Below are 25,931 nucleotides of genomic sequence, written 5' to 3' on the forward strand. Positions count from 1 at the left end.
TCTGTCTACATTTATCAATTAATACACATTAATCATTTAAAAGTTTGGTAACAAATTGAGACTAATCATATGCATTGTTCCAGTCAAATAGTATACCTTTAGGGACTAAAAGTACTACAATGAAAAATGTTTGAAGAATAATGACCTCTAGCTAATTTTGAATTTTGATCATAACAATACATGCGGGAATAATTTGATACTACTCTCTAATATTGTATTTGTTCCTAGCTATGCGTAGCCCTATTTGATCCTCTAGATAGGGTATATAATTCAAACTTTTGATGCATCACGTTGTCATACTACTTTGGACACTGATGATCGGTCATCTCTTGACAAAATGATCAGAAAGTTAAAGTCAACATTTCACTCATTCATCTGAATAGTGATGTCAATTTGACCCATACCTAGTGGGCACTCGTAAAAATTACCCATAACGGGTAGGGTAAAAACCTGTATTTTGGGTACGGACACGAGTATGAGTAATTACTCGCAAAAATGAACAAGTATGGGTGCGGGTACGGGTACCTTAGTACTGTTGGTTTCAAGTGGCATTCTCTAGTTTATTCATCACATAACAAGTCCTTATATAGGAGTACAAGACATACAAGTAAGCACACACACATACAAGTGCTTAACTTGCTAACCAAGTCACTTCAGACCAAGCCAGGCCAAGCCTGCTTGCCTTGCGCGCGCCCAACCATGCTCATTGGCACGCCATGAGCCTGCTGAGCCTAACCTCAAGCTAAACAACACTAACAAACACTCCCCTAAACTGAACACATGTGAACAGTTTATACAAATGAACAACAACAAACAATCATTCTAAGCTATGACCATCATATACACCTAGCTTATCCCTGAGATTACAAAAAGTTTCAAGCTTTAATGGCTTGGTCATGATATCAGCAATTTGCTCCATTGTACTGCAGTGGCTGAGCTCTACCACTCCTTCTCTAGTCAAGTCCCTCAAGAAATGATACCTCACATCAATGTGCTTACACCTCCCATGCATCACTGGATTCTTTGACAGCTTAATTGATGAGCTGTTGTCACACTTTATTATAGTACACTCCTGCAGCTACCCAAGCTCTGCATGAATTCTCCTTAACCAGATACCTTGGCAGGCACATGAAGCAGCTGCTACAAACTCTGCTTCAGTGGTGGATAGAGTGACAATAGCCTACTTCTTTGAAGACCATGATACTGCACTTGAGCCAAGCATATACACATATCCAGATGTAGATTTTCTATCATCTAGATCACCTGCATAATCACTGTCAGACCATCCAACCAATGTCAATTTCTCATTCCTTCTGTACCAAATGCCAAGTTCTAATGTTCCTTTGAGATACCTCATTATTCTTTTGATTGCAGCCAAGTGAATCTCAGTAGGCCTCTCCATATATCTAGCCACCAAACACACAGAAAATGTCAAATCAGGCCTAGATGCAAGCAAGTACATCAAGCAACCTGTCATTTGTCTGTAATTAGTAGCATCCACCAGTTTTCCATTTTCATCTCTGATCAACTTGTTTCCAGGCACCATAGGGCTACACACTTTGTTACATTGATCCATTTTGAACCTCAACAAAAGTTCTTTTGCATACTTCTGTTGACAGATGAAAATCCCACCATCAAACTGCTTTACTTCTACTCCAAGAAAGTACCTCATTTTGCCTAAATCAGTCATTGAGAACTTGCTTTTCATAGAAGTCTTGAATTCTTCAAACATGACTTCATTACTGCCAGTAAAAATCAAGTCATCCACATACAAGCTCACAATCAATACATTCTTCTTATCATCTTGCTTTATGAACAATGTGTGCTCATGAGGACACTTCTGAAACTTTTCTTGAGCAAAGTAAGATTCTATCTTACTATACCATGCCCTTGGAGCTTGCTTAAGTCCATACAAGGCTTTCTTCAGCTTATACAATTTTCCCTCTTGCTTATTGTAACCTGCTGGTTGATCAACATACACATCTTCAGCTAAGTCATCATGTAAGAATGCACTTTTCACATCTAACTGATATACATTCCAACCATGTGAAGCAGCTAATGCAAGAATGGTTCTAATTGTATCCCATTTGGCTACAGGAGCAAATACTTCATTGAAGTCAATGCCATACTGCTGACTGTACCCTTTAGCTACCAATCTAGCCTTGTACTTTTCAACCTTGCCTTGCTCATTATACTTGGTTTTATAAACCCATTTCACACCAATCTTCTTCATACCTTGAGGAAGATCTGTCAATTCCCAGGTTCTATTTCTCTCAATAGACTCTATCTCTTGATCCATTGCTTCTCTCCATACAGCCAATTTCACTGCTTCTTCAAAGCAAGTTGGATCCTCATTATCACTAAACACTGCTAGATTTTGCAACTATTCCTCCTCTTGCAATTCAGAACCAGTCACATAATCTCTCATCCAGCCTGGAGGTCTTCTGGCTCTTTGCCCTACACCATCCTCTGAGTTATCATAGTTTTCTTCACTAGTAGTGTCCATGTCACTATCACTTTGAACTGCTGGTTCAGTGGTGACTGGATCAACTTCAGCAGGTTCAGCTTGTACTGAATTTTCAGCATCATTGTCTATTAACTCAATTTCCTTTTTGTCACTTGTTTCATTCCATTTCCATCCTTGTTTTTCATCAAAAACAACATCTCTACTAATGATTATCTTCTTTTGAACAGGATCATAGAGCTTGTAAGCTTTTGATTCCTCACTAACTCCTAAGTGAACACACTTGACACTTTTAGGATCTAGCTTCTTTCTATGCACATCAGGCACATGTGCATATGCTATGCAACCAAATACCTTGAAATGAGCTACTGAAGGCTTCATTTCACTCCATGCTTCTTCAGGTGTTCTATCTTTCACAGACAATGTTGGGCTTCTATTGATGACATGTGTGGCCCAGACCACAGCTTCTGGCCAAAACCTCTTTGGTACATTCATCCCTGACATCATACTTCTCACCATATTCATCAAGGTTCTATTCTTTCTTTCTGAAACTCCATTTTGCTGAGGAGTATATGTTGCAGTCAATTGTCTTTTGATTCCATGTTCACTACAGAAATCATTGAATTGGCTTGAAGTGAACTCTCCACCTCTATCAGTTCTGAGACACTTAATCTGATGATCTGATTCCTTCTCTACTAATGCTTTGAATTTTCTGAAAACTTCAAAAGCACTGGACTTATCTTTCAATGGATAGGTCCAAGTCTTTCTGCTAAAATCATCTGTGAAGGTTATGAAATATCTGCAGCCTCCATTGGAAGATGGATTGATTGGCCCACAAATATCAGAGTGAATCAATTCTAACTTGCTTGAGGCTCTCCATGATGCTGTTTTAGGAATATAATCTCTGTGATGCTTGCTAATCACACAATCAGGGCACAATTCTGCTGAATCTTTCAATATAGGCAGGCCTTTCACCATTGTTCTCTTTGCAAGAGTCACCAAACCTTTGAAATTAAGATGGCCATACCTGCAGTGCCATATATGTTCTATATCCTCATGTTTTGCTACAAGACACTGAGGCATCATAACTGGTGCAAGCAAAACATACATTCTATTGGCTGTCATAGGAGTTGAAATGATCAATCCTTTTTCTTCATGAAATATCTTGCAGGTGTTCTTGCTAAACACTATAGTGAGATTTTTCTGTTGCAACTGGCCAATACTAAGCAGGTTGTTCTTAAGATTTGGAAGATAATACACATCACTAATCACACTTATCTTCCCTTCTAAATGCAGCTTAAGATTTCCCTTTCCCATGACAGACATAATGGAGTTATCACCAAGTTTCACAGTTTCTCTAAAACTGGAATCAAAATCAAATAGCCATTCTTTGTTGCCTATCATGTGATTACTACAGCCAGAATCAAGGAACCAAACCTGATCACGTGTGTGAGCTGTTACTTCTTGAGCCATCATCAAGAGTTCTTCATGTTCATTGAATTCAGCATAGTTTGCACCTTCTTCCCAAGATGGACATTCACTCTGATTGTGTCCCAGCTTGTGGCATTTATAACATTCAACAAATTCCTTAGAGATAGGATTGGATCTACCTCTTCCACGCCCCCTAGAACCACGTCCTCTTCCTCTGGTGGTGGTGGAATTGCTTGAATTGCTGTTACCTCTGCCAAGATTGGAGGCTTTCAGAGCTTGCTCTTCATCTTTAGCTCTGTGCCTCTTCATCCTTCCTTCATGCACAAGAAGGCTGCTCTGCAACTCATCAATAGACATTGTAGTAACGTCTCTTGATTCTTCAATTGAGCAGATAACATATTCAAACCGCTGAGTCATAGATCTTGTGATCTTTTCAACAATAGTGGCTTGAGATAATGTTTCACCTTGTGCTGTCATCTTTGTAGCAATTGCAAGAGTTCTTCGAAAGTAGTCATCTACTGATTCATCTTCTTGCATCAACAATAGCTCAAATTCACGCCTCAAAGATTGCAATTGAGCGCGTTTCACCCTTGTTGAACCTTGATATTTCTGTCTCATAGATTCCCAAATACTTTTGGATGTGCTTCGATTAAGAATTGTTTCAAGAATTGCTCTATCAATGGATTGATACAAGTAATTCTTGACTTTAAGATCTTTCAACTTACTTTCCTCTGCAGCACGTATCTGTTCTTGCGTTGCATTTGCAGGAGCAACGGATACACCATGTTCAATCAAGCTCCAAAATTCCTTCGATCGCAGCAGGTTTTCCATGAGCTCAGCCCAATGATCATAGAATCCTTTGAACTTTGGAATAGATTGATGAAATGGTGTATTAGAATCCACCATTGATAAAGCTTGGTGAAGCTTTACGTTGGAGGAAGAACGAAAAGAGAAGAGAAAGAAACGGTTACACCGTTGTAACTAACTTTTTTCTGTTTTTGCAAAACTGGATTTTGAGGTCTCCTGATACCAATTATTGGTTTCAAGTGGCATTCTCTAGTTTATTCATCACATAACAAGTCCTTATATAGGAGTACAAGACATACAAGTAAGCACACACACATACAAGTGCTTAACTTGCTAACCAAGTCACTTCAGGCCAAGCCAGGCCAAGCCTGCTTGCCTTGCGCGCGCCCAACCATGCTCATTGGCACGCCATGAGCCTGCTGAGCCTAACCTCAAGCTAAACAACACTAACAAGTACCCACCCCGCCCCATACCCACATAATGTATATATATTTATTTTATATATATTTTTATATAATAAGATATCTATATCAATTTAAAAAAATACAACAACTATTAAACTATTACACATTTTTAATAAAAATGCTTATTTATAATATAATACAAACACAATGTGAATATGTTAACAAAGAAATGAACTTTAACATGAGATTGGTAAAGTTTTTGTTTATAATTTTCATGAGTCGACATTAAAATCTTAAAAAAAAAAATAATTATATTAAAACGATATGATATTTTATAATCAATCGGTTTATTTTTAACAAAAATGAGGGTAATGGGTACGGGTATGGGTACTTAGGTACCCATAGGGTATGAGGACGGAGACAAAGATTGTTACCCACGCGGGTATGAAGATGGGTACAAATATTTTTTCAAACTGCGGGTATGGGAATGAGTACTAGAGTACCCTACCCATTGTCATCCCTATATCTGAATACAACACTAGTAGAAAAATGACATATTACATAAGCATTTTACATCTGAGGAACATATGTCAGATGTGAAAAGCTATATGGAGTAGTCTTTCCATCTGGTTTCAATATCCACAGATGTGAAAAATATATAGACAAAACGTTTTACATCTGGTTTCAATGTACCAGAAGCATAACTGAACGCGGTGGCAATCCTGTAATTATGGCGAAAATTATCTAAAATATAAATATATCTGGCCATATATAGCCACAGATGTAAAAAGTCAGTATGAATAAAAAAAAAAAAAAAATTGGAGCCAAGTAAAAGAAAGGCAAATCTTATGTTCTCACCAAACACATCTTACGCGATATCACCAAACACCATCTTCTCCAAATCGATCGAACCCAGCTACAACCCCAAATCGACTCTCCGCCGTCTCCTCCAAGCACCGCCGTCTCCCTCTCTCACTCTCAGCCGTCCTCTCTCTCTCTCTCACTCTCATCCGTCCTCTCTCTCACTCGTAATCTCCAACCGTAGCTCTAAACCAAACCTTCTCTCACCCGTAAGGGAAACGCAGCATCGCAAACCATCAACTCATCCTTCAACCGTGACGATCCCGATATCAATTGGCGATTCTCCCTAAATCTCAAACCCCGGTATGGATTCGTCCCCAAATCCGTAACCCAGTGTCGATTCATCCCCAAATTCCAGACATCGGTTCGCGCAAAATCTCTTGAAGAATTGGTACCACCATCGAAGGTTCATTCTTCCACTTCAACCGATTTCGTCGATGCCGATTTGCCGATTCTTCGTTCGTCAAAGGTAACCATTTGTTCTAATGCACTTTGGTTGTTCTAAAGTTATTATTTATTTTTTTTTGTTTTGATTTTTCTGTTGTTGTGCCTCCTCACTGTGATTTACTTTTTTTTAATGTCCTGTTTGTTGTTGCATTTTTTATGGTTACTATCTATGGTGTGGAAAGTCTATCCTCTGCTATTTAGTTTGGAAGTGATGTTGGTGAAGCCTTGGAACCACAACGAAAGCTTCAGTTTGGAGTGTTTGAATGTGACATGCTAAAGTGTGAGGGAGTTATAGAAGAGTTTCTTTTAGAAGTGTAAGATTGTTAAAATTGTCCTTTCTAATAACAGGATGTATAGTTCTTTATAGAGGAGTTTTGTATTTCCATTACATGAGGTTAGTCATGTTTTTATGAGGAACTGTTTCTTAGTTGATTTTAGGTGTCTTCGTTTTGGAATTCCTCTAGCATACATGTGTGTCACTATCCAATAACCAAATACTTATTTAAGATATTGAATGCTTCACTGGCCATCATTATATAAATCAATTTTATGTGTGAATAAAAGTTCTTAAGAATTAATGTATTGTTAAAGCTTTCTTAGGAATTTATGTTATTTGTTTCTTAAAAAACATTTGTACTAGTAATCCTTATCATGAAAAAGTAGTATATGCAGAACTACATCACCTATATAGTGTGTCTATTTGTGATTTCGAGCTGCTAATGTATTCTTATGGAAGTGTAGAAACTGTGGTTTTTTTTCTGATTCATGTTTATAATGTACCAATTTACTTGTTCAATTGTCAATTTTATGTTTTCAAATATTTAATATATGGTTACTCATAAAATTTTTCATGTGATTTGTGATTTTTTTGTACAGAATCCTAAATCCTAAATAATGAAGTGATCCTAAATCCTAATCAAACTACTAGTGATAAGTATTTTGTTGTGCAGAATCTTATCAAGGTAATGAAATTATAATCAAAATCAAAACTTTTCTTTTGATTTAAAGTCTCTGCAAGTGGTAACTTTTCTTTTGAAAACCTCTTAAACTTATTGTGTATATATAATTTATTTTTTTGGAATATGACAAGTAATAGGTTTTGAGCAGGTTGAATCTTAATACTTTATAATGTCATGAGTAAAGTGCTTTCAACTAGTCAACTATGTGAAGATGGAAATGTAACAATATTATTTGGACAGAGAACATCACAATACAGAGGTATGTGTATGAAGTGTTATTGTGAAACCTGCACACATGGTAATTCCAAACCATGTGTACTCTAATTAATTGTATGTGACATGCCCAAAACTGCTAATGTATTAGGGTTCTAAAGCAAACACGAATGTTTATGTTTCATTTAGGATTGTTATCAATTTGAATGCTAATGTATGCTAGTATATGACATGTATCCTTTATTACTGATATGTATATCATATTTTGATCTTATGCTTGATACCTTATTTTTTGTGGCATTGTCTTCACTCTCTTAATAGGAACTTTGATAAGTTGTTCCTTTCATGTTCTAGGGATTCTATTTTGCTCATGTTGGGTTTTTACTATTGTGACTACCATACATAAACATAAACTATTATGTTTATTGATAAAGAGTTTAGTTACTAATGATCAAAGAAAAAGTCATATATTATTTTGTGAATGGTACTCTGCAGAATATCCATCCAACTCTGCTTTGAGTTTAATAAATAAAAGGAAAATTGAACTCCAAAAGTCATAGGCCAAAGTGAGTGTGTGGAAGAGTGAAGCAACAGAGCAGGTATGGCCAGTAAACTCTACTTCTGGTGAACCTTGTACATGTAAGACTAGTGAAATTTGTTTTTTTGTGTCTATGACTGCTTTAACTTTGTGGAAAATGTGAGTGTCAAATTTGTGTGTTTTTGTTTGCTCTAAGTTTTAGTTTTACCTTCTAAGTGTCATTTATCTCTCTTATTTGAAAAGTTTAGGGATTTAGTGAAAGAGATGAAGCTTGTGCGTGTTAAGTGTTTGAGAACAATCTGTTTTTGTACTTAGTGTTAGAAAGTAATATTTACTTGTGGTTTGTGAGTTGTAATCTGAAATGAATATCATTGAACTTGTCTTAACTCAATTATCTTAGTGGATAGATCAAATGTAAGATAACTTGTGTTGCATTTTTTTCGATTTTAGATCATGTAGTATGATACTACCCGAATGTAATGTTAATATATATTAAGTTGGTCATGTATACATAATGGATTTGAGCCATGTATGTATAAGTAAATATATATTTACATATTGTAGGTGTTCGATGATCCCACGTCATTATCTGAGGAGGAGCTGTATGAATTGCGAAACAGCTGGGCAACTTGTTTTCTTGACTTATATAATCCCGAGGTGGATTATGATGTTGCCGATGATGAGGCTTAGGAGCTAGCTAGGTTAATTTGTGTGATGTTAGGTATTTTGCTTAGGAGCTAGTTGTATGAATTATGATGTTTTGCTTGAATTGTGGTATTTTGCTTGACATTTGGCATGTAATGACATTTGGTATTTTGCTTGAATTGTAATGTAATTGTATTTTGGTTGAATGTTGAATTGTAATGCTATTTTAGTTTTTTTAATTACAAAATAGGATTTAAAATATTAAAGAAAAAAAAAACGCAGGATTTTTAAAAAAAAAATTAAATAAAGTAACTATTTCACATCTGGTGGACTTGGTCAGATGTAAAAGGTCCAATTTAATTAAAAAATGGTCAACTGAAACACGAGAACAGAGGTAAAAAGTGTTGATTTTACATCAGGCGAATGTCAGATGTAAAAAGCATAAACGTACTACTTCTTGTACGTCTACATCTGACTGGCTTCAGATGTAAAATGGGGTTTTGGCCAGATGTAAAAAGTGTTTTCTGTACTAGTGCAAGTTGAAAATTTCTATCATCCTCTAGGCCAACCTAAATGTTTACTAACAAGAGTATTCTTCTCATATGTGAAAATACTATAGTGTTATCAAAGGTTTACTTAGGTATAAAAAATATTTTCTATCAACAGATGTATCACACTAACCTGCTATAGTACAAACACGTGATCTTATGACCGTGGACCGGCGCATAATTGCATATCAAGACAAAATATAGTACGAGGTTAGCCAAGCTCCACGGCACCACTATTCACAAGAGAACCAATTCTCATTTCAAGATATAAAAGTTTACAATACAAAAACCATACATCATCAAAGAAATTATGAAGAGTTGTGCTAACTTTCATACATACGAAGTACTTTTTATTATGAAAGTTATTAAAAAAAAATCAATAATTCTAAATTTTTTTGACCACCATATAGGCTTGATCAAATTGTGTGAATTACTCATCCCTTAAAATTAGAAAACAAATATGAAGCCAAGGGACAGGGTACATTGACAAGGTCCTAACAAACCAGAAGACACCCTATGCCTTTATGGTTAATGTCTGCACCCCCTAGACAATCGAAATAACTTTTTTCTATACATTTGAAAATCAAACTCCACCTTCAAACATGCTTAAGAAAATAAGAGAGCTTTTATGTTTCTATGTTTCTTAGAGTTTAACACAAAATAAAAAATGCTATTGCATACAAATTTGAATCAAGATATTCATTGTCAGACAAAGAGTTGCTACATTTCAAAACAGCGCACAACATTGAAAATATTTCTATGACTATGTGAAGGTTTCTACTTGAGTACGTTCTTACACATTAGGCTTTAGATATTTAAAACAAAAAAATATATATTTTTCTATTTAAAAAATGTCTAATGTGGCTAATGCTCTTAAAATTGAGAGTTGAATGTAACTCAATCCTACAAAATCAGCTTTTAAGGTGATGTTTGCCTCTTCTTTATAAATATGTATTCAGGTCATCTCGCAACCGATGTGAGATTTCTTAACACCCCCTTCACACCTAACACTATTGGGCTTGGGGCACATATTGAATGGTGGATAACCCGATCAAAAACCTAATAGCAGACAACTCAGCGAACAGTAGATGAGGCATTGATACCATATATGAAATCGAGAATTTGGCATAACTCAATCATACAAAAATATTGTTTAAATCATAATCACCTTGGTTCAAAACCCTTGATTTATTATTTTTCAAAAATTAAATGCACACTACAAATTGGAATTTAATTTGATACACGAGTCAATATTAGAAAAATTACACTACCAGCAGATAATAAACAATGGTATTTTTTACTTTTAAAAGTGATTAGTATTAACGTTTTAGTGAAAAAAATTAGTAAGAAAGTTAAATATTGTTAATAATTACAAACTTACGATTTTGATCCTCTAACTTTCATAAATTTATAATTTTGACCCGCTAACTTTTATAATAATATTTTTAATCCCTTAACTTTAGCCTCTTTTGTAAAAGGCTGATCCTCACCGATTTTGACCAAATCAACCCGCCACAATGATTCATATACCAAGTGTTGATTTAGTCAAAATCAGTTAGGGTCAACCTTTTACAAAATGAGCTAAATATAAGGGGGCGCAAGCGCTATTATGAAATTAGAGTGCCGAAATGAAAAATTTGTGCATGCTAAAGGAACAAAAATGAAATTAGCCTAATTATAATTAGGAAAATGTTATGTAAACATATTTATTTGACAAAAATACAACAAATATACTTTTTTGATTTTTTTAATATTTTTTGCATACCTCATTTTGCGTGCTTGTGAGTGAAAAGAGAATTGTATTAATTTTGTGTCTTAAAATTAGTGTTTGAATAACACACCTCAATACTTCAAATTGCAGCCAAGTTTTTATTTTTGTTGTTTTTAAAAAACAAATTAAAAGAAAACCATGTTCAAAATGTGTGTTTGAGGTGGAAAATGGGCATGCCAGTCCCAGATATTCATATTAAAAGCTGCATGGTCTAGCTTTGGGATAAGCATAAGGTCCATTAAAATCTTTAAAGTACAAGTTCTTTTATTTTTTTTTGTTCAAAAGTACAAGTTCTTTTAGTTAATAAATAAAAATAATTTTTTTATAAGAAATAACTAAAAATTATTTAATGGAAGAAGGTGCCAATTATTTGAGGTAGGGTCCTCTATGGTTCCAAACTATTTATACAATTTCGTGCAGTTCTATGTCTTGTTCCCAAACCACTTTAGGTCCATGACTCCATGAGGGTACTGAAAATTCAGAAACAAATTTAGTGATAAATAAATTTCTTAAGATGACAGAAAGCCAACATCCCCAAATTATTTATTGCTTTTTCATTCACACACAATCTCTTTGTAGAAACTATTTTCCACACGTATACATTTTCATGGACCCTACACAGCTACACACTCTTTATGATGTTCTCAAACAGAAACAAATTTGCTATTCTTATTTTATTTTCTCACCAAAGTCATGCCATGGAAATTAATATCCCCTTACATGGTGGAATTTTTTTGCCTTCGCATTTTTAGTGTGTTTGGTTATGCAAAATTGATCTAGAAAATTATTTATTAAAAGTTAGTTGATTGTGAAATGTTAAGAATTTCATATTGATCAATAGATGATATGAATATTTTTATTTTTTAGAATTGACGGTTGATTATAAACCAACTTTATAAAATTTACTGTAAAGATCATTGTTACTTATAATATATATATTTAGAGTGGTCATCTTACAGTTGATGTGAGACTCACTATTAAGCAAATAAATGGTGTGGTAACCTGATCAGAAACCTAATAATTAACAGGTGTCTCAGCTGATCATGGGAATGCTTTAGTACCATCTTAGAATCAATAATTGAGTGTAATTAAACTCTACATAACCGGCTTGTAAGGTGAATATTACTCTCATATATAAACTATTATATAAATCAGCTTGTAAGGTCATCTTGCAACCGCTGTGAGAATTTTAACAAATATATGTGTACAAGTGAGAACAATTAATCTTCACCTTACAAACTATTATTACATGGGATTAAGTTAAGTCCAACTCAAAATTCTAAAATAGCATCATAATCTCTACCAGAGATTCAAAAACCACAAATTTTAACTTTGCATTAAAATGAATTCTAGTTACAAAATCAATTTTATTCAACATTATTCAAACATATCAAAATCAAATTTATATCTCTCCCACTTGATAAAAACCATTTCATGAACTCACTTGACTTTAGTCCATTTTTTCAATTTGAATTGAAAATGACAACTTCATATACTTAATGACTATAGTAAATTTTAATGCATAGTTTACCAACATTGTCTGTGGTCTGAGTACAAGTAACTGAGACCCTTCAATTATGTGTACAAAATTGAATTTTGTTGATGGAAAAAGTGGTACATGGTTGAGAGAATAATTGTCTCTAGACTAGTACTTTACATCATCTCAACATTATTTCTACGGTTACTGATGTGGGATACTCTGAATCCATACATAATTGAAAATAAAATGAATTGATTTCACTTTTGGTCTCTATACAATGAGTCAAATCTGGTTTTAATATCTGCAAATTTTTTTAAGATTATGCAATTGAAATTTTAGACTTTGAGGAGATGCCACTAATGACCAAAAGTGAAAGAATGTGAAACTTGGGCAAAAAACAAAGATATTAATTTTTTGGGTAACCAATTATAACACAACATCTATAGCCTAATTTAACAGGAAGCGAAGGCGCATTTGAGGTGGTCAGTTTTAGTGTACTCTTTTCCGTTTACAATATTGGATGTTTCTTGGGGCACGCCTTGCAAAAGTACATCTCCACCATTATAAACATTTTAGTTTGTGCGACTCTCCTATGTGGGATTTTCACATTTTTTCGGTTCACACAAGCTCTAATTTCAAAGTAAAAATACTTCAGAGTAAAAGTTTCAACATGATGTAACTTTAACCCAATCTAACAGGAAGCGAAAACACATCTGTGGTGGCCTGTTTGAGTGTATTCGATTTTGTTTACAATATTAGATGCCCTTTGGGACACGCCTCGCAAAAGTACACCCCCATCGTTATGTATACTCTAGTTTTTGAGATCTCTCCTATGTCAAAGAGTAAAAGTTTCAACATGATGTAACTTTTTTTTAATAATATTATTGTTTCAATTTCTCTAAAACAAGTTTTGTGGACACGAAAATATCCCATCGCACAATAAAAGATAAAGAAATAGACGCAATGATATGATAGGAAGACAGAAATAAAAATAAAATAAAGTGTTGAATGACGTACCATATTTAAGAGTATCCAAATATAAGAATTGAATTTGTTTTAATAATATAACCTAGAGACAAAATTCAAACCTTGATTGAAGGTACAAGATATATTATTATTACCATAATTATTATTACATACATAAATATAGATATATAATACACATTAAAAAAATTAATATGAAAAATAATAATTTTACTATTTCTCTACCCTGTTTCAGTCAAATCAAACCATATTTGCTTAAAAACCTTGATAATAAGATCATGATACTCATCTGAATTCAATGAAAGGTAACAAGCAAGAAGATCTTCCAAATCCTTAGATGCTCTTATGTTATTCTCAACAATCATCTCAACCATTGACTCTCTAAAATCCTTTTGAGGATTAAAAGATGACTTCACTATTGCCAGGCTACCGGAGAAGCTTCTCCGGTAGCCAGAAGTTGCGCTTTTCTGGCCATGATGAAATTGGACTTTCTTTATAGAAGCAATTCTTGGAGACTTTAAACGAAGTTTCAATCCAGGAGAATTTGCAGAACCAATTATCTTCTTCTTTTTCTTCTTCTCTTGTTGTTGTTGATTCAAAATTTTAATCTTTAGAGACTCTTCTTTGATGGGTTTGTGTTCTTTTTTCATCGGAGATTTTGTAATGATACGAGGAAGTTCTAGCTTTGAAAAAGAATCATATGAATAATCATACCTTTTAAGTTTATCATCTTTTCTAGCTAGAGAATTCTTGTCAACATCAATAACAATATCATCAATGTTGTTGTTGGAGATTTTGTTACAAGCACAAGAAGTAGTAGACAACGAAACCATTTTGTCGAACGAAGATGTTTCGTTTGGAATTAGAACACGGTCTGTTCTAAATTCTGGGTCAGGGGATTCTGACCCTGACCCAGTAAAACTATCAAGTGGAGATGAGGACGAGTTTTCGTGTGGAGAATCAGATTTTGTCCACACTGATTCAAGCGTTGTTCGACAGCTACAACCTGCAGAAACTGAAGAGGTAGCATGTTTTGGTGAAGAAGAACATGTTTTTGGTTTTGACTTTGATGTTGTAGTTGTTCTTTTTCTTGTTCTGTTTTTGGATGGTGATTGTGGTTGAGTTGTTTTTGGTGAAGTGAAAAATTTGTTGGTGTTGTTGAGGCTGTTGTCTTGTTTAAGGTCTCTTGTGAAGTAGTATGATTTTCTAGGATTGCATTGATTTGGTTGATTTTGTTTTAAGGTTGTTTTTGTTGAGGCTAATGAAGAAGGTTGTTGTTTGTTCTTAGAAGGTGTTGGTGTTTGGTTTTTTCCTTTACCTATTTCCTTAAGCTTGTAAAACCAAGCATTTGGAATCATATCTGAGAGCTTAAACTTGTTATTCCTCATCTTTTTCAACACAAACACACTCTGTCTTTGTTTTTGGTTTTGTGAAAGTGTGTGTGTTGCTGAATGCTTTTTGTAGTTCTAGTTTTTAATGCAATTTGTAGGGGATGAGAGTGAGAGGAGTGAGACATATGATAAATCTATCAGTGTCTGCTTTTTGCACACTCTGTTTATATTAGCAATGCTCGCGGGTTTTATGGGTTCAAGGAAATAAATTTTCCCATTTTATTATTAAATTAATACATCTCGCATGTAAGTGCGGTGACTAATTTCGTACGAGATTTATTTAACAGGTTGAATGGTTAAGGACCTAAGTATTTATGGTTGATGTTTATTTAGAATACCGCATTGTTGAGATTCAAGTCTGTTTAATATGGTATCAAAGTTTGGTTAAAGAATGCAATACAAGTATTTGACCTAAGACCCACGCTAGACGTGAGTGTGACTGTGAGTGTTAAAGTTGTTTGGAATATGTTTAGAGTATTTCATTACTCAAGTTTCTAGACTATTAGATATAAATGTGTTTGAGTAATCTCATTCTTTAAACTAAGTTTTAGAATGAGATTCAAAACTATTAAACATCCAACACTTAAGCCATATTGTATTTTGCTTCAACCAATTTTTGTTATTTATCTATTTTACTTTGTTAAAACTTTGATCAACAATGATTAATCAACATTACAATCAAATCTCTTATATTAAATCTCACATTTGAGTCTTTTTGATGAAAAGAGACAAACTAAAAGTAAAAATGGTCAACTAAATTTCTAATAAAAATTAATCATCAATAAAGATTGATGAATATTTTACACTAATAATATAGTTACAAAAGAAAAGTAAATTGAACCAATTGAGTTAGTGGTTTCATGGATTCAATCTCTTATGCTATTTTTAAGCATTGGTTAGTAGAAACATAACTAAGAGAGAAAAGTAGAAATGGGCACTTGGAATTGGTAGTAGGAAGTGAGGTCCACAAGAGAGGAAAAAAGATGGCACAAAAGGAAAATGTGTGGGGTCATGTAGTGGGGGTGGTGAATAACAATTGGGAGATATAGATAGTGACACTATAATTAATCAAACACCTAACCCAAATAATAAATTAAATAAAAACACCTAACCTAAATAGTAATATATAGTATATGTTATGTTATGTCAAATAATTAACTCTTAATTACTGTTTTGTTTTTGCTTCTATTAAATTAAACAATCTTCCACGTAGGTTGATTCCAAGGCAGAAATTTTATGCCTTCTGGGATTTAAGGCACAGCTACTTACTCCACGTGGATTACATGCTCTCAAATAATGTTTCATAGAGAAACAACAATTAATCCAAATTGAACGTGGCCCATTGAAGATCATTCACTTCTAGTGCAAAATGCACCAAACGTGGGAGCATAGCATCATAAAAAAAATTCTTGAAACAAAATCTAATCCAAGATCAATGTTTTCAAAAGAAATTTTTGATTGTGACATCAAAGATTTTTATGTTTTTGTGATTCGATTGAAGCTGCATCAATCGCATTTAACTGCAACGTAATGCAATTTTATTTTTTTTTGATACAAAAGGGACCAAAGCCCAAAAGAAAAGAAACTACAGAGAGATGACTCTAGGGGTAGTTATCCCCATAACATCAGCTAACAACAATGAGTTCAGACTCACAGGACATTGCTCATACACACGCATCCCCGACTCATGATCACACCCCAAATTAGCAAGAGCATCAGCACAAATATTTGATTCACGATAAGAGTGACAAATCTTAACTTCTCAATCCATACCAAGTAACCGTCTAATTTCTTAAATAATTCTCCATCAACAACACTTCCATCCTTGTCGCTTTGAAGAGTGTGTACCACTACATTAGAGTCGATATGCAGCGCAATCTTTTTGAAACCTCTATCATATGCAAACGTGAGACCATCAAAGCTAATGCAATTATTTTTAAGTGCAATGTTTGCGCTTATAGATTTATTTTATTTTTTCCAATAGTAATGTGTGGACAATGCAAATGAAACTTTCATGAATGCCACACAATTGACGTGGTTAACCATAAATCATCTTCAATTCATTTTTTAACTACTCGTGTATAGTTATACAGAAATATTGGTTGTTATGAAGAATAGAAGAAGAAAAAAAATGTGACGAAATAATTTAATGGAACAATTTCAACATTTGACCATCATGATTTTTGTCAAATACAAAGAATAAATATATTCTCCTTTTGAGAATAATGCATCACGTCGTACTTTTTATTTGAAAAACTCTTTGTAAACTTTGTTGATGCTCACGGTTAGGATATAGCGATTGATTCATTGTCTTTTCGCATTTATTTTTGTAACGAAGGTATTGGTAATAAATAACATACATTTCTAAATTTTTTTTGTCATAATATAAGATTTTAGAAACCTTAGAAAAAAAAGAAACCTTAGAAAAGAATTTGTAAGGCTTGGAAAAAGGAAGAAACTTTTAGGTAGTGAAAGTTTTGTTTGTGGGGTGAATATAACATGGGATCTAAATGTGGAAAATCAAAGTGGCCCATTAAATTGATAGATTTTAAAAAATTTGTATTACTCTACAATATTGCTATGTTCTCGTTATTATTGTCTTATATAAATTTCATATTTATAGAAACTAGAACATGGGTTTGTTATATAGTTCTAGACTTTTATTTCGTCCCCATGTGTACCCATCGTTTTCTTGGCAAGTCATTCATATGTACCATGTCTAAGATAAAGAAAACGAATCAATTTTCAAGTAAGGGAAATATCATGAATATACACACTGCAAAGGGTTAAAAAAAAGTACAATTCGTCATGAATTCACCTAGCAAAAGGGAAAAATATTTCAGGTGTAGATTGAATTGCTGACCTGGATTTGCTAGATCTGAAAGTTTTTATTCATGTCAAAATCATTTACCAAAAAAAATTCAATCATTTTGGTACATCATAGTGAAACATTCATTCAATGTTATTTGTACCATAGTGAAAAATATGAATAATACTTGCTTAATAAGGATTCATGGGTATTGGATACCAAAGTATAGCTAAATTATATTAGGGTTTTCGTTTTGGTCATGATTACATAATTTAGGTCAATATAAAAACAAAAAAGATAGGCAACATTGAGATTAAAAACTAAGGATCTATGAAGCAATAATCCCACAAGAACACTAAACACGATAGAGACACAGACAGATCAACACTCCAAATGTCAAAAACTTAGGATACTCACTAAAAAATTAGAGCACAAAGTGTCCATCCTCATCGTAGTTGTGCCAGGGATGAGTCTAAAGAGAGTCTGAGGTGTCGAAGTAAGGACAAATTTTTTTTTGGCACACTTATTGTATGAAGTAGCTAACACACGCATTGTCAGGTACAAAAGCTTGTTAGACACGACAACAAGTCTAATCCTAAAAGTGAAGTGATTCATAGGTGTTGGAGAGTTTTGGGAGCGCTAGGAAAAACAACAAGAAATGGAAGCAACCAAGATTTTAAGTCATTAGATTTAGATATACGAGTCACATATTTTATATATCTAATATTAACTTATTCATAGTCGATGTGGAAGCAACCAAGAGTGAGTCTCTTACATCCAATAACAAGATCCATTTTCACCAACTCAAACTAGAGAGAGAGAGAGAGAGAGAGAGAGAGAGAGAGAGAGAGAGAGAGAGAGAGAGAGAGAGAGAGAGAGAGAGAGAGAGAGAGAGAGAGAGAGAGAGAGAGAGAGAGAGAGATTATATCTCCATAAAGTACTTATGGACCTTAAGTATATCAATCACATTTCTTATATGTCAAACATTAAACTCATTCATAATTAATGTGAGACTAATTATTGCACTTGAACCCAACAATAGGTAAGGATCATCCTTATTTTAAAAAAAAAAAAGAAAAAAGAAATAGACACCTTAGTTATACATGAATTTTTTACGTAGAAAATCACACATTGTTTAAATTGTTGAGATAATTCTAGTTTATATTTACCAATAAAGTTCTTTGCAACTATTAAGTAAAAAGAGTGACTTCCTTCTAATGATGTACACAAACTCTTTCCTCTCAATATAAATACAAAAACCTACGATAGACATAGATTCTTTCCTCTCAGAAACATGTATGGAAGAAGTTTGGTGTTTATGCTTATTTGTAAATAAATAATAAATGTAGTCAATTGGTCCCATCCTTTCGTTATTGTATAGAAAGGTACAAGACTAGAAAACCAAGTTAATGGTATAGGTAGTGTTTTCGTGGCCAATCTATAATCTAAACATAATCAAGAAAGATAAGAGTTGATTAAAGAGGGGACCAAACAGGACCAAAGAGTGTAATTGTCATAATTGTAATGAGTATTAATTAGTTTGTTTGTTTTTTAAACGAGGACAAAGGATGTCACAAGTGGCAATATTATCCCTTTTGTTTCTTGCTTTTTATTTTTATTATTATTATTAGTCCCTTTTGCTTGTAATGCTATGTCACTTTATTGCTATTTTACTTCTTTTTGTAGTACTATATTATCTATATATATATCTAGCTAGCTAGGTCATATCATAGGTATCCTATTTAAGTGTTAATTTTTTTTACTTAAAGTCATAATAAGTAAATTTCTCAATCAATGTAAGTTAAGTTCACAAAAATGGTATATTGATTTATGATGTTTCTCTGTTTTTGTTTGGTTTCTTGTAGGGGTTACCCTTATTTCTTGGGTGAGCAAGGAAAAAATTCCAATTTTGATTAAAAGAGGATTTAGGCCCATAAAGTTAAAAGATATTGGGCAATGAATGTTGTTGGGCTTTATTCTTATCATTGTATTGTCAATATCAACTTAATAAAAAAGAGGAAATATTGAATAGTTGACTTGAGGATAGAAGATTTAATGTTTGGTTGGCCTTGTCCATAAATCATGGATCTTGTGACATGAAATGACACAACATAACATGAAATGAAAATTTAGAATGTTTCTTAAGCATCATGGATATTCATAGTTCAATTAAGGAATATGTTATACACACATTCAAGACCAAAAACCTTGATGTATTATTCCTTGCAGCTACTACATTATTTTCAATTCAAATGAGAATAATATCACTTCAATAAAATAGATTGAAGTATTGTTTGTCTTTACTCTTTGTCTCTTTTTACGGTATATCTCTTTACAATTTTCACATAGGGTAAAAAGATATGTGATATATTTTTTCTTATAAGAGAAAATTGTTACTGTTAAAAAATAATATGAAAAAAAAGAAAGGAAGTGCTGTTAGGCACTAGAAATTTGGCAAGTTTGTATTCATAAGGATTGTAATTAATTTATAGTGCGGCAAAATTGTTTGATTTAGGTAGTAACTAAACAGATTTTACTGATGAACATAACTCAGTTGTTAAGGATTTTGCATATAATATACAAGGAAATAAGATTTGATCGGTGTTTGAATTTGGTTTAACGCTTGGAAATAAAATTTCAAGTGATTGATTATGATTAAAAATGACCAAGACTTCAAATCTCCTCATTTTCACTATTTAATTGTTCACATTTGAGATATTAGCTCAGTAATAAGAGTTTAGCTTTAGAATACAGGTATAAAATAATCATTGATAAATGAGCCAATAGAGGCACACAAATTAGAGGGACAAAAATCGCTTAGTCCAATTCATGAGAAACAATTTAGTAACATTTGTCCCAAGTATACTAGAGAGTAGAGAGGATTTGGCCATAAGCTCCCGACTGATTTCGAAAATCTCCACCACACGCATCTTGGTGATCATTAGTAATCAATTTAAAGTCAGAGTTTTTTTTTTTTTTGTATAAATTAACTCACCGAAATTGGCATCAGAGGAAATCGAACATGTGATCTCGAGAGGAGCAACTCCAATGTCTCTACTAGGAAACTCCCACCGCACTTGGTCCTAAAGTGTAATTCTGTTGCATATGAGTATATAAGTTGGCAAAACATTAATCTCATATATATATATATATATATATATATATATATATATATATATATATATATATATGAGACAACAAACCTTTAATATGTTGAATAATGACCTAATAGTCATACCTCTTATTAGTGAAACCCTGTTTATTTCTATTCAACCAAATGCATTACACACAGTGCCGGCTACTAGCATGTGCAGGGTGTGCTACGTAGCCGGGCCTCAGTTTTATCGGGGCCTCAACAAAAATTTATATGGTAGTAGATCTCTGCAAAATTATGAAAAAAATTGATTCACAAAAATAAAATAAGAACTCAATATTTTTTTTAACCTGTCTTTGTTAAAAAATAATTTCAAATGCCCAATTAAAATGGCTAAGCTTCCGGAAAAAACATAAAGTGAACAAAAAAAATACAATATGAAGATTTGTTTCGATGAATTTACTTCAAAAACTGCTATAGAAGTTAAGTGTTGCGTTTACGTAGTTAAAATGTATTTTGTTGTGATTAATTAAAATATGAATATTTTGTATGTTAGTTATAAGGATGACAATTTTTTATGTCATTAATGTTATTTACAATTTAAATAAAAATTATTCTTTCTAAATTTTTTGCATTTTTTTTATTAAGGCTTCTATTCTTAATATTCGGAGCCGGGCCTCCAAATTGTCGGAACCGGCCCTGATTACACAGTGATACCAGCATATGTCTATTGTGAAGCCCTGCAAGTCAATTTGAAAGGAATAGTGAGAGAAGTTCAAATTGAACAGCTAATCTGCTTCTGCTACAACACTGGTTGGACCATCCAACAATCTTGCAAAAGCAGGAGAAAAGTTTCATCATGTGCCAAAAAGAAAGGATGAGTAGAGTTTGAGCCAATACCACATTGATTTCTCTTATCATTATAGACTTCAACCTGTGATTGAAAATAAGCCAAAGAAAGCATTTAATGTTATAGCCCAATGAGAGTTATCAGTTTTTTTGATATGTAAATGTTAATGTCTCACATTAGATGGATTAGTTAAGGTTGAGCATCATATGTCTTAAATGAGAGAGTCCATAAATTGGATGTCTTAAGGTTTGAGACACATAAATCCAATGCATTAAGATGTTTTGTCAAACTCATTTGTATGGTTGGTAACCTAATGTGTCAATCCAACTAGTGAAGTTCTCCCTTAGAATTCAACAATGCTATCATAGTCCGGTTCGACTTATCATCAACACGGACACTCCTTCGACTAGGCGTGTTCGGGTGTCGGGCACTTGTCAGTGTTGGACACCGACACAACATTGACACTTGCATTGAATTGTGTTATTTATCAAATTATTATCGATGTCGGCGTATCAGTATATTTGTGTTGTGTCTCGTGTCCGTGTTTGTATCCATACTTCATATGACTTATGACAAAGCAGGAGTGATTCATGGTGTTGAATTACGAACATCCAACTCACTTGTTTGATTATCTTAATCTAATTAGGTGTCCTTCATAACCCTACACCATTGTACTGCAATGAAGAAGAAAGTCAGAAGTAGCCCTACACCATTTCTAATTATCCTATCCCAAATTAGAAATTTAAGTGCACTGTGCACCCAAAACATGTTTAAAATCCTCTTTCACCCATATACAACACATGTTTGTATTGATACACGCTTCAACTACGATTCTAATTTTTTAAAACTGTTAGAAGTTTCACATTGACTAGAGATATGACATAGATAATTTTTATAAGGGTAGTGTAAGCCACAACTCTCAAGCTAATTTTTGTGGTTGAGTATAAGTCTCCTAAATTCTGATAAAAATACTATGTAGTGTTAATTAAGAATATAGACGATTTAAAATGAGACTTGACAATTTTTTTCTAAAAGGCTTTATATTTAATTCCAAAGATAGTATAGAGAACTCATTTGTCATGGTTTGAAAAATAGTTGCATGACAAGACAAAACTATCTTAAGAAGCATAATCAAAGGTTGAAAGAGAGGATCTTAATTCAATAAAATTCTATATTAACGGTTCAAAGAATCAAAATTCTATATTAACGGTTCAAAGACCAAATAACAAAATTAAAGACTTACTTTACACTTCACAGCAAATGAAAGAATGTCATTATATATTTTTCATTAAATGAAATAAAAAACATTGCTCCCTATATTACATTTTACAAGGATGGTAAAATCAATTAACTAAAATGAAGAATAAAGAAAACAATGGTACCACAACACTTGTGAAATTTACAAATTAAATTGTGTTACTGTGCTAATGAAGTTGGAGTTGGAACAACCACAGTAGTTGACGTACTAACAAAAGTGTTTGTTGATGTAAATCCTTCTGTTTCGCCTCCGTCTAAACCCGCTGCCCACCGCCGTAAAATCCTTAACAATGTCGCCGCCTTCCTCCTGCCTCTCACACTCCCCACTGCCATCAACTCCCAAATCACCCTTTCAACACCATGAATCCCAGCTAGTTCTGCCACAATCTCTGATCCACCTTTCCTACACATTGTCACAAGTGTCGCTGCGGCACTCTCTCTTGCCCTCTCTGATCCCTCCCTCAAAACCGTCCCCAATTTCTTTATCCCCACAAAAGCCGCCGCAACAGCTACCAATCCTCCACGCTTCACCACTGCTTCAAGTATCGTCACCGCCTCCTCGGGCATCACTGCCATAATCCCTGCCGTCATTTCCACCGCGCCACTCTCAACCAACCTCGCCACCGTCTCACGGTCGGCTGCTAAATTCAAAATTGCCGCAAGCGCATCCCTTTTTGCACCCTCGGGCCCACACTTTGCCAACTCAACCAATCCACTCACGACACGTGTCTTCCTCCCTAACCGCTTTCTAAAAGCAACCACTCCGGTTAAACTAAACACCGTAGCAGCCGCATTTGCTTTCGCCTCCCACGTGGCGCCCGATCGTAAAACCTCCGCTACACCATTTAACACGCCGTCAATTTCCATTATCCTTGTCTTATTCGCTTCAAGTATCGAAAGATTCAAAATCGTTGTCACGGCATTAATCTGTAGGCTCGGGTGTTGCAAACCAACTTCATAACTTAAAAACCTAACCAAAATCTCTATAGCTCCGGCCTCGGCAATACAGGCTCGGCTCTCCGAATCTATTTTCGCCAACACCCGAAGCTCATACACAACCGCATTCGTTTCTTCGATACCACAAGACTCTGAAACTAAACCACCATTAGTCAACTTGTTGACTAAAAACGTCACCGTCATTCTCGTTGCTTCCAAAGCTGTTTTATTCATCACACAACCGTTAACTTTAACAGTAACCGTTTCACCTTCAAACGGAATTCTCTGTTCTTTACACCACAAAGCTATCATATTTCTCAAAGCATGGTTAGGTATTAAATCCGTGTGGGCCAGGGTTTGACCTGTTTTAGGACACGTGTTATGTCCAGAATCCATCCATAATTTGATAGAGCCACGATCGTACGTCTGTCCTGTTGCCACGACGACAGGATCACGCATCAGTTCAAGACTTATCGGACACCGGTAATCCGCCGGAACAACAATCTCCAACGACTGATTCCGCCGTAGAGTCTCATTTCTCGACGACGGCGTTGATGCTCCGAAGAGAACACACTTCGCATAACGAACGAGTCCGATCAAAGCAACGATCTCAGATTTCGATTGTTCTTCGTTTCGATTCTGAATTTCTTCTTGCAGATTCTCAATTTCACTTCTGCAACTTGAAGAATCACGAATCTCTAATTTCTCGAAAATCGAAGCTAGCTTTTCTTCATTCGGAACAATCTCTCTCTTGATTCCTTCCAGCACAAAAACGACGTCGTTTCTGAGATTAATCTGTTCTTCTCCAAGCTTATTCTTCTTCGATTCTGAACACTGTTTTCTGATCAAAACAATAAGCTCCAAAACGTCGTCGTTTAAGTTCATTTCATGAATCGGAAAAACATCAAGAAGCGTCGATAATTCACCGGTAAGTTTATTGAAATTATCAGCAACAGTTTCAATTTGCATCAAAACTGAAAACTTACTTCCATTAGAACAATCTTCAATCAATTTCTTAATCCTATGCAACACAATATACATTTCTTCAAGACACAAATCGAAAGAATTAGTTGAAATTGAAAATGAATTCGAAATTGTAATTGTAGTTGAATTGCGAATTAGGTCATCGAAAACGACACCTAAAAGATGCGTTTTATGGATTGTTGAAGAGGAAATTTTGTTTAAGAGAAAACGACACCAAGGTGCTGCATTTAATGAACATATTTGATATGTGAGGTGTAAAAGAGAGTGAAGAAGATTGAAATTTGTTAGGTTTGGAGTAATAAACGACGACGTTTCTGATGGTGGTCGTTTAGTTGTTGGGAATGTTTGGGGTGATATTGCCATAGCTTTTTTTGTTAATTGATTATTTGAGTTTAAGGGTTGGATGATGGAATTATTATTAGAAGTGAAGGAAGAATGAAGAAGATTATGATGATGACTTTTCATTGAAGATAGATGATAGATGAAGGAAAGAAAAATAATGAATTATATATTTAAGTGATTATAGAAAGAAAGAAACTATATACTAAAAACAATTTGGGTTGCCGTTGTTTTTTGTGATTGTATAAAATACAAACTTGTTCAATTCAATAAATGAAAACATGGGTCTGCTTTGCTGGCTTGGTTTGGGTAGCAATTAAGAATAATAAAAATTTATTTTATTATTACCAGTTGTGGTGGTTTTGAATTTTGACTTCTTTTTTTTTATGAAAATTATTCATTGATGTAATATGCACACCGTTTTTTTTTTGTTGTGCTGAGCTAGTTGACAATATTTTATTGTAATTATGTGGTCAAATTCATTCATATTGATAATTTGTGTGTGAATATAAAAATATATAGCTGCTATTTATTGAAAGTCCGCCGCAGGGTGGTTGTCAACTAAAATGTTTAACAGCAATATTGGGTTTTTTTAGTCAAACAAAAAACGGGATAAATGAACGTTAATTAAATTTTTGGTGTAATAGTCTCGGCACGGATTAATCTCTCAAGTCATGTTTAAACTAAAAGTATTTAGATGAAATGACGCAGGTATTTTC

The 25,931-nt window shown here is 33.9% G+C and overlaps 2 protein-coding genes and 1 long non-coding RNA gene across 4 annotated transcripts; 1 reads left to right on the forward strand and 2 right to left on the reverse strand.

Moving 5' to 3' along the window:
- Window positions 1-5,963: 5,963 nt before the first annotated feature.
- Window positions 5,964-8,972, forward strand: LOC123923107. Of its 2 annotated transcripts, none has more exons than XR_006814266.1 (5): window positions 5,964-6,436; window positions 6,597-6,728; window positions 7,291-7,376; window positions 7,522-7,632; window positions 8,689-8,972. It is a non-coding gene; the product is annotated as an uncharacterized LOC123923107 (long non-coding RNA). The 2 variants fall into 2 exon arrangements; XR_006814265.1 differs by lacking the exon at window positions 8,689-8,972 and adding an exon at window positions 8,082-8,655.
- A 4,678-nt stretch (window positions 8,973-13,650) lies between these two features.
- LOC123881509 (transcription repressor OFP1-like) lies at window positions 13,651-15,167 on the reverse strand. Its single transcript, XM_045930218.1, has one exon. The coding sequence runs from the start codon at window positions 14,938-14,940 to the stop codon at window positions 13,774-13,776; it is 1,167 nt and encodes a 388-aa protein (XP_045786174.1). The 5' UTR covers window positions 14,941-15,167; the 3' UTR covers window positions 13,651-13,773.
- A 7,787-nt stretch (window positions 15,168-22,954) lies between these two features.
- On the reverse strand, window positions 22,955-25,514 carry LOC123922727 (U-box domain-containing protein 16). Its single transcript, XM_045975421.1, has one exon. It carries the CDS (start codon window positions 25,336-25,338, stop codon window positions 23,113-23,115), a length of 2,226 nt encoding a protein of 741 aa, XP_045831377.1. The 5' UTR covers window positions 25,339-25,514; the 3' UTR covers window positions 22,955-23,112.
- Window positions 25,515-25,931: the final 417 nt, after the last annotated feature.

This window comes from Trifolium pratense, linkage group LG4 (assembly GCF_020283565.1).
Source record: "Trifolium pratense cultivar HEN17-A07 linkage group LG4, ARS_RC_1.1, whole genome shotgun sequence".
NCBI lineage: Eukaryota > Viridiplantae > Streptophyta > Magnoliopsida > Fabales > Fabaceae > Trifolium > Trifolium pratense.